The following is a 10,250-nucleotide window of genomic DNA, read 5'->3' as shown; positions in this document are numbered from 1 at the left end:
ACGATAAGTTTCCTCCAACAATAACTCATAATAATAACTCGATCATCGCTCGCGGCTGATGAGGACTGTGTGATTGTTACCGATGTTTCTAAGCACTGAACCTTTAGGTCGTGGGTGTGGAGCTCCCAGCCAATAAAAACACAGCGTTTGAGGGCGGGACTCTAAGATCGTGGCGACCAGGTGTCAATCAGAAGAAGAAGAAGAAGCTACAGTTGCTGTTGTTGCTTTAAAACCGACAAATCCTTTAAAGGATGCTAGTGAACTCTGTACACACACACACACTCACACTCACACTCTGCGTTGACAGCTCGTCAGCCTTCAGAAACATTTAATTGTTTTCGCTCTTCCAGCCCCTCAACAAAACACCTGCAGGTGTGTGTGTGTGTGTGTGTGTGTGTGTGTGTGTGTGTGTGTGTGTGTGTGTGTGTGTGTGTCAGAACCGGTCTGGTGGGTCCGTGTGTGGGTTTTTGCGGTCGGTTGCCACGGTGATACCCATGTTCTCGTCTTTCTGTGATCATGGGAAGCGGGGAAAGGCTTTTGTTGTGTTTTGGAGATTGTTTACTGACAGACGGATCGACAGCCGGGAGCACTCTGCCGGAGGAGGCGGAGCTTGTCTGCGTGGGAACGTATCAGCTGACTCTGACTGTAGTTCGTGTGTGTGTGTGTGTGTGTGTGTGTGTGTGTGTGTGTCAACAGAAACAGCTCAGCTGTTGCTGCTACTGCGTGGAGGCCATCGAGGGTCTGAGCTGTAGTGCAAAAATACGACGATGATGATGATGATATTATTGTAATATTGTTGGTTGCCATAGAGACACTAAATCTCTGTAGTAAATGAGGAAATAAGAAGTTTCCTGTCGTCCACCTTTGGTAAACTGATGACCTACGATGTTAACCACGTGCTGATCGTTAAACAGACGTGGATGTTTTCAGAAGAAACAGCTGAAAGAAGATTGAACCTGAGTTTGATTTAAATATCTTGGCAATGTTTGTAGTCCTGCCTCCGATCTAAAAACCTGCAGAGACGTGGACCTGAGACCTGGATTCTGCTGTGAAGTTGGACATTTGAACATGGGGACCTATGCAGAGCAACTCACTTCTGGAGCCAGCCTCAAGTGGACGTCTGAGGAACTGCAGTTCTGCGTTGGCTTCGCAGAGTTTGCTGCTTGATTGTAACACTGTTTTTGTTTCGTAGCTCCGTCAGACTGCAGCGTTGTATCGTTTTAAAAACGCGGTATCGAAAATACTTTCGACAGTTTGATCCGTGTTTTATCTGCCCGTCGACTCACCCGGCCATTGATCGGCTGATCGACAGCTGATCGATCGCCGTGTCCCTGAATAGAAGTCGTGAGGCGTCGGTGTGTCTCTGCTGGCTGTGTGTGTGTGTGTGTGTGTGTGTTTGATTAGAGCAGATCGAGTTCACGTGAAATGAAATCACGCATCTTCACGACGTCGTATTTCAGTGAGACGGAGACGAAGCTCGGCATGAATATTGTCACAATCAGCTGATTTAAAAAAAAAAAAATCTGGTTCTTCTCGTGTCTTCTCTGGAATGGCGGTTGCACATGACAGGTTTCCCTGGCAACCAAGGAACAGCTGACGTCTTTATAATCATGAGGGTTTCACACACACACACACACACACACACACACATTGATCACAAGATGTCTGACTGAGTGCTGACTCGTTGTACCGGAGGCTTCCTGAGGTCAGCTTGCACGGCGGAGGTGGAGGAGACGGTTCGCTTCCACCAACAGATCCGACTGACCGATCAGCCGGTCAGTTCATCAATAACCTCATCGATATGAAGAGAGAGAGAGAGTCTGTTGCTGTTTATAGACTGTGGTCGTTGTCATGGAGACTAGTCTCCACATCACATTTCTTCAGACTGAACTCCAGGCGGACGTTTGTCTACCTGAGCGCTCACATTCAGAGGGAAAGAAAAAGTCTTTGTGGGAGCACACACACACACACACACACACACACACACACACACACACTTCTCTGTGAATGGGCCACATTATGAGCCGTGAGGAGGAGAGCGAAGCTGGAAAATCTGGGTCTGGTAGGAGGCTCGAACAGTTCCTGCTCTGTCGTCTCTGGCGTTGTGTCTTTTTGGAAAATGGACTGAGTGCAGCAGCTTTTTATTTTCCTCGTCTTCTTTTTCCAGTTCATGATCAGTTTCTGTCGAGTCATTCACATTTCACGTCTTTAGCAGAGTTCAAAGTGTCGGCGGCTGCACAGACGAGAACAGGAACAAGCGTGGAAACAGCCGAGAGCGAAGACGAGACCAAGTTCTTAGTCTGAACTGTTTCCCAAACTCACAGCGTGCAGGGTGCCACACTCTGTGCATATTTACCTGAGGAGGCGTGTGTTCAAGAAACAATTTATAAAAAATGTATAAATAAAGAAACAGTTCATTTGCACCGTGTTCTTTGTTCGCTGCAGCTGCTGAAGCCAATACCGGCCGTCCTAGTCAATGTGTCAGACCCACAAGCACCAATGTGACCCAGAAAATAGGGTTGCAAAATTCAAAGTGGGAAACTTTCCATGGGAATTAACGGGAATTTATGTGAATAAACACGTTAGCTCTTTAACAGGGAATTTAAATATAGTTGTACACTGCTCTTCCTCAGTCACATAGCACACAGGATGAGGCCACGCCCCCCCTACCTGCACAGGTGATTTCTGTACCTGGACCACACTTTAGAGCCCAGAGCACACAGAGACTGTTGACTATTTACAGTTTGTTTAAATTACCCACGATTTACAGCGAATTCCCATCATTTTCCATGAGTCCCAGAGTTCCCGATTTTGAATATTTCCAAAACTCCCGAGCTTAAATTTCCCATGGAAATTTACCGGATTTACTCCTTCCCAACTCTACCCAGGAGCAGGTCTCCGCTCGGCTGCCGTGAATATGTAGCCCCTCTAAATTTGACGGAGTGTTTGATTTTCAAAATAAAACACTTCCTTTAACCTCGTAGCTGTTTACTCATCGCAGCAGCACGTAAACGACGACGCAACGACTGAATCTGAGCAGGTTACCAAAGTCTGGAGGCTTCTCGAACACCCCTGGTGGGTTTGAAGTCGCGTGCGTCGTGACGGAGACGCCCCTGGTGGAGTTTCCCCGTAAAGCTCCCTGTAGAAATCTTGACACGTAGCGTTGGCGCTGTATGTTTCACACCCGTCCACCAAACCATAGTGGTGATGTGATTAAGAGATTAGTGTTGAGTTGGCAAACATGGGCGGAAACGGTTTCTCAATTTGAAATCAACGTGCTTCGTTAACCACACAGGAAATGCTTTGGATGTTGTACACATCACGAGGTGTTCGTGGTCGCCGTGCTTTTGTGTTTACACGATCTGTTTAGTTTTTTCTGACCCGTGAATAAAAATAAAAACAAAATGTGAAAAAAAAAAACTCCCTCCCGCGCCGATTCTGCCCGATCTTGTCAGATCACATTTTTTCTCTGAAGTCGACTCTGGGCTCCATTAAACGTGTCTGAACACAGACGCAGCAAAAAGAAACGCCCACAGTGCAGCACCTGGCTGCAACACACACACACACACACACACACACACACACACACACACTCTGTCACATGTTGTAATCCGTGTGTTGCTAAATGAATATTAACGTTGACGCTCTGTAAATATTTGCTCTGTCTCGGTGGCTGACAGCTCAGTGCAGCGTTATCATCACTGACTGTAACATTGACAGATCTGAATTATTTATTCGTGTCCTGATGAATTTAAATTTGCTCCACTTTGGTCTCCTCCAGCTCCTGACGTTTCACTTTCTTCACCAGCTCGTCTCAAAATGAAACTGAACAGATCTCACCATGAAACTTCACCGGCCGATGACTCACACTAAGAAAATTCGCTTTTGAGTTTCGGGTTTTTGGAAATGTAATGTTTAAATATGCAAATGAGGCAGCATCTCATTAGAAATTAGACTAATTTGCATGAATTTCCAGAACAGAAACAGATAAATCAGGTTCAGAAGTTTCTTTTCTTTGGTTTTGAGGAATAAAATATGATGCTAAATCACGAGTTTGATTCAAACGTGAACAGATTCGTCTGTGAAATCAAACTGGAAGAGGTCGTTGTTTAAATTTCTGACGTGTTCGTGCACGACAGACTTTTGAAACTTTCTCTTCAGCTGTGTTAAGGTCATGCTGCCACCGCGGTTCAGCGTTCGAGACCGAAATGTTCCCCGAGCTCGGAGCTTCAGCGAGGAGGGAGGGAGAGACAGGCAAATAAAGCAAACACACCTCGACACACCTTTAACGTTTAACACACACCTCATACCTGAGAGTGTGTGTGTGTGTGTGTGTGCGCCACGTTTCTGCTCATGTTCCTGCCGATAATGAATGTTTTGTTTCTGAGCAGTCGGCAGAATGAAGGAGGAGAGGAGGAGGAGGAGGAGGAATAGGGAGAGAGAGAGAGGAGGACAGATAGAGGACAAAGAAGGAAAGATGAAGAAGGAGTGGAGGAGTAAAGGAGGGAGGGAGGGGAAGTGTGAACAGTCCAGGTTTCACTCTGACATCACTTCCTGTTATTGCTGGAGCTGTTGGATGCACACACACACACACACACACACACACACACACACACACCTTTCGATATGATTGTACTCTTTTTATTTTATTTTACGTAACTCAGCAGTGACTCAGCATTGCAGCCTGTGTGTGTGTGTGTGTGTGTGTGTGTGTGTGTGTGTGTGTGTGTGTGTGTGTGTGTGCGGCTCTCAGATTTAGATATTCAAATGACTTGTAATGACTCAGCGTGAACTCGCAGGCTCTTCACTGTAAATCTGCTGTGTCACTTTGTTCCCGTGTTTGATGACAGTCAGTCTGAGCGACGACCTGCCTGTTATTAATATTTTAATAAAGTAAATTAATTAAATAATAATCATATTTCACACTCGTCATGTTTGAAATTAAAGAAGTTATTCAGAGAAGCATCTTTTTCTGATTAATTTTCTGTTGACCTGATGAATAACTGACTCATAGTTTCATCTGTGATCTGATCTCACGTTACAGCGTCACGATGTTCACGGCATTTCGAAGTCGTTCGCTGATTTATTGTCAGACATTCAGAGACACATCTGCCGATACCTGAGTCACCGCGTGCGAGGAAACAGACGCAGGAAAGTTTCACCTTTTAAAAGGAAAGATTTAAAAACTGCGCCGAGGACGATGTTCGAAGTTCTCACGATCTCTGAAGTTATCAGAAATCTTGTAAAACATGTAAGGTTGCAAAGGAATTTTTCAAAGTTGGAAATTTTGCATGGGAATAAACAGGAATTTATGGAAATTAACAAGAATTTATGTGAAATAACAGGGAATTTACAAAAATTAAAGGTTGGCCCTTTAGCAGGAAACTTGAATATATTTTCGGAAAATATATTTAAGCATAAAATTGACTAAAACATCCAGATTTCATGCAGGTACACTTGAATACTCCTCACAGCACTCTGTGGACGACATGAAGTGAAGTTTTCATATTACGGGGTAAATATATTTACTGTGAGTTTTTAATGTTTAACAGCCGGTGGGAATGTTTCATGCAGTAGATAGTTGATGAGTTAGATGCTAAATAAGCGACAGCTACCCCCACTTTCCAGTGAATTCCCAAATATTCCCGTACATTTCTGTAATTCCCATGGAAAGTTTCGCTTAACTCCTCATGGAAAGTTTCTGGAAATCTTCCATCCCTTTGCAACCCGAACAACACGTGAAAGACATGGTGTGTGTGTGTGTGTGTGTGTGTGAGAGAGGTCAGTCTAACAGGAAGTGTCACGTCCACAAACAGACTGAGAGCCACAAAGAAACCATTATGATGTGTGTGTGTGTGTGTGTGTGTGTGTCTGGATGACAGAGGACTCACTGTGGTGATGTGTCTCTTTCCTTCTCTCTTGTCAACATTTGTTTCCTCCTGAACGTTGAACCAAATCTGAATCTTCCCGTTACATTAATTAATTAATTAATAAATAATAACTTTGATTGACACACACAGTGCTGCTTCAGACTTTACTGACTCTATGACTGTCACACACACACACACACTGGTCCAACTTGACGGGTCATCATGCTCTGATGAATTTAAAAAGAAGGATTATATTTATTATGATAAATATATACGATACGATTTAATGACATATTTTTGTGTATATAATGAATTTCTCTTCACCAGTTTAAAGACGTTTTGTTTTATTTATTCAAACATCACGTTATGACTTGTCAGAAGATCGGCGGTTCGATCCCGGCTCGTGTGTGTGTGTGTGTGTGTGTGTGTGTGTGTGTGTGTGTGTGTGTCTGTCTTTGTGTGGTTTCAGACAGTGTGTCTTATTATGAGACGACTCCTGTAACCTAATATTGTTCCATGCAGTTCACCGAGGCTGACTGTGAAAAGAGGTTTCTATCTTACATAATTCATTACCAAAATGACACACACACACACACACACACACACACACACACACACACACACACAGACACACACACACTAACACACACAGACAAGACACACACACACACACACACCTATTGTTTCGAAACACATTACAACACCCATCATAAGATCTTAATCAGATTGATTTACCTTAATCCCACTTTATGAAGCAATGATGACACACACACAGACACAGACACACACACACACACACACACACACACACACTCTGTTAAACACTTATTGCAGAGCTTCAGTTCGTCTCTTGTTACGCGCTGCCCGTCGCTCTGAGCGAGCGAGAAGCTGCTGCAGGTTTCTGCACAGTCAGCGTGAAATATTAATAAACTCATATTCAATAAAACAAAGACGAAATATTTATCGTTCAAACTTCATCTACAGTCCAGGACATCGGACAGGACGCGACAAAAACCATGACAGCAGATTTTTTTATGTGCGAGGTTCAATAAAAGAAGCTTTGTTAGTGTGTGTGTGTGTGTGTGTGTGTGTGTGTGTGTGTGTGTGTTTAAACATGTGCTGAAGACTTTTGTATCATCAGCTGGACTTTTATTTTGAAGTTTCAGTACTCCAAACTGAGCTTTATTTTGAAATGTTTCTGTGTTTCCAGGTGCCACCAAGGACATCGGCTCAGCGCTGACCAGGATGTGTATGAGACACCGCAGCATCGAGTCCAAACTCAAACTGTTCACCACGTAAGACACTCACACACACACACACACACACACACACACACACACACACACACACACACACACACATTGTTTACTAGTGAGGGAGGACAGGTGGAGGTGTGATTGATGGTGTGATGGCACCTTTTTTTATCCCGACAGTGTGAGAACTAGACGCTCTAATTACTCTTAACCGACGTGAAACTATGTGTGGGCGTGTGACGTGACGTGTCCGCAACATCGCAGCCATTTCTCCGTCATGCGTGTCTGCCCTCGTTAGAGGAACTGTCAGTCAGATGATACTCACACACACACACACACACACACACACACAACAAGAAGCTCTCTCAGTCCGTCAAAGTCTGCTCTGACTCCTCGCCAACATTTAACTCAACAGTTTGTCGATGCTCGTCGTGATGAGGCTGAGAAATGTCACCTCGCTCGTCTGCCGATTGTTTAGCTGTCCGCCACACGACTTTCACCTGTTCGCCTCCACTCTGACAGCTCTCATACTGTCCAACGTACGCAGCAGCAAACAGCAGACGGACAAGAACTCGATATTTCCCTCAGAGTCCGCAACACGACCACAAATACATGATAACGTGTAAATAAGAAACTGTGTCACTGTATCATGTCAGTTTCTGCTGCCATTCGTTGTGTGTGCGTGCATGTGAGGGAACATTTTCAAGAAGTTTAACTCGTTCATGTAAATCACTCATTTGGAAGTCAAAACTCAAAGTTCTAAGAAGAACTGAGTCTCCCTGCTTCAGCTTCGAGCGACTGCAGCCAGACAAACAAAGTACAACATCGTGTTACAGATAATCCCTTTGTAGACATTGATTTAAATAGTGTGTGTTAGACAGGAACATGTGAGGTCGTGACCGGCTGTGCTCGTACATCAGTAATCAAGGCTGAACGAATCATTTAATCAGTTCTCTCCAATTTAGATCATTTATTTATCTTATCAAGCTGAAATATGAAACATTTGTGACAGGCTGCTGCTTCATGTTCAGTATGTTTGGACATCTTATCTGTTCTGTTAGTCGGACAAAACGAAATGTTTGATGTCACTTTTTTGTGTTTTGACAGATAATTTCCTGATTTTATATATATAAGTTATTTAAAATAATCAGGAAATAACTGTGACAGAATTAGGGCTGCCACGATTAGTCGATTAGTCACGATTATGTCGACGAACAAAATCGTGGACAACTAATTTAGTCGCCGACGAATCGTTTTTTTAAATTTGCTTTTCTCTCGAAACTGCGGCTTCCACTGCCGCGTCTGCCTTTCTGTCACACACACACACACACACACACACACACACACCCCTACGCACATGCGTAGTAGTGGTAATCGCCGTCAGGCCTGCCTGTACCGTAAATGATTCCATAACATCAGACCCTCCAGGAATTCGCGATGTTGCGATTTGCAACTTCAGTGAATCCCCATGAATTCACGGCGGTGTTGGAATTTTAACCAATCACCGCGATTTTTCCCGCAACTGCCCAGGGGATTAAACTCGGCGGGACAGGGACGGCCACACGGTGCGGGAGGATCCCCTCGTGGGACCTCTCCCCGGCGCCTCCGCCGGGTGCATTTCCTCCGCGGCGGCTCTGGGTCGGCATGGAAAGACTCAGGGGCGAAGGTGGCTCATGGCTCCGTCCGCGAGGTTTACAGCGCCCGCCCATCCACCCCTCTCCGGGACAGTGAATTTACGCATGATCCGATTAGTCGACTATCAAAATAATCGTTTGTGGCAGCCCTAGACAGAATATAGATGAGTGTTTGCTGCAGCGCTGCATGAATTAATAATTAGTTACTGGTTTAAATCCCAGACTCACTGGAAAACAGACGACGTGTTTGTAGTTTTAATTTTTAGGATTAATTCCACAAATCGAGGTCAAACACGACTCATCGGAGCTTTACATCTCTTCCTCTCAGAGCGCTCTCAGAAAGTCTGATCACTCCGCTGGAGCTGAAGATGGAGGAGTGGAAGAAAGTGGCCAGTCAGCTGGACAAAGACCACGCCAAAGGTAGGCCAACATGCAAACACACACACACTTATAAACACACACACACACACACACACTCGCCCTCACTGCCGACCTGTTTCTGTGTTTAGAGTACAAGAAAGCCCGAGCAGACATCAAGAAGAAATCATCGGACACCATCAAGCTGCAGAAGAAAGTGAAGAAAGGTAAGAGGAGTCCGTCAGACTGAATGATGTGAATCAAACAACACGAGCTGTGAAGCTGCAGCTTGTTTACCACAGAAGAAGAGAAGCCACCTGCTGAATATTGAAATCTCGCTGCACGCGGTGAGATAATCCTGCGCCGTGAACACGAGGACTCTGTTTGATCGTGCCCTCGCTGTCTTTAGATCTCTGCTGCGTGATGTTCGGCCGCCTGACGCCCCGAGGGGAGAAATAATCCGCTGGGAACTCGTTTCTCTGTCACGTAACTGTCACATCCATCCTCCAAACCAATCACAGCTCGCCGCGTCGATATTTTCCTGATGGTTTTTCATCTGTTGACTCTGTCTCTAGCCTCCGGCTGCAGTCTGTAACATTTCGTGAGTAGTGTGACCTGGTTCACGTGACAGCTCGGCTTGTTCTTGTCGTGCTGCGGCCTCGTCTCACCTGTCTGCACTTGAGATTTGTTTGTTCAGACTGAACTCCGGGTTCACTTGTGCTGACGTGAAGTCTTGTGGGTTTTGGATTTGGGACTAGTTTGTCTCGCTTTAGGACTTGTTGGAATTTACTTGATTCTCTTTAGACTCGACCTGGGACTTGGTTTAGAGTTGAAACTTGTTGGACTCGACTCAGAACTTGTTAATCGTGACGTGGAAGTTGCTGGTCGTAACTCGAAGCCTGCTAGTCTTAACTTGGCTCTTACTGGACGTGAACTTGGACGCTGTTAGTCTTGGTGGTATTTACTTGGGACTTGTTAGTCTTGACTTAAGACTTGTCCGCCTTGATGGCAAACACTTGAGACTAATTCGTGATGAGTTTGTTTCACGAGTTGTTTGAACAGTGTCCAGACTGTTGCCATGTTCATGTTTGTGTTAAATGTTGCACCATCAGACTGTTGTTTGAGTCTTTCTTTGA

General features: G+C 44.9%; 1 protein-coding gene across 2 annotated transcripts in view; it reads left to right on the top strand.

Moving 5' to 3' along the window:
* mtss1 (MTSS I-BAR domain containing 1) overlaps positions 1-10,250 on the top strand; it is a 51,111-nt gene that overhangs the window by 23,352 nt on the left and 17,509 nt on the right. For both annotated transcript variants that reach the window (XM_027279274.1, XM_027279273.1), the window contains exons 4-6: positions 7,081-7,165; positions 9,086-9,177; positions 9,267-9,341. In XM_027279274.1, the coding sequence (XP_027135075.1) occupies positions 7,081-7,165; positions 9,086-9,177; positions 9,267-9,341 (252 nt within the window). The remainder of the gene's footprint in view (positions 1-7,080; positions 7,166-9,085; positions 9,178-9,266; positions 9,342-10,250) is intronic.

Source organism: Larimichthys crocea, chromosome VI, assembly GCF_000972845.2.
Source record: "Larimichthys crocea isolate SSNF chromosome VI, L_crocea_2.0, whole genome shotgun sequence".
Lineage (NCBI taxonomy): Eukaryota > Metazoa > Chordata > Actinopteri > Sciaenidae > Larimichthys > Larimichthys crocea.
This window is presented reverse-complemented; position numbering and strand designations above follow the sequence as displayed.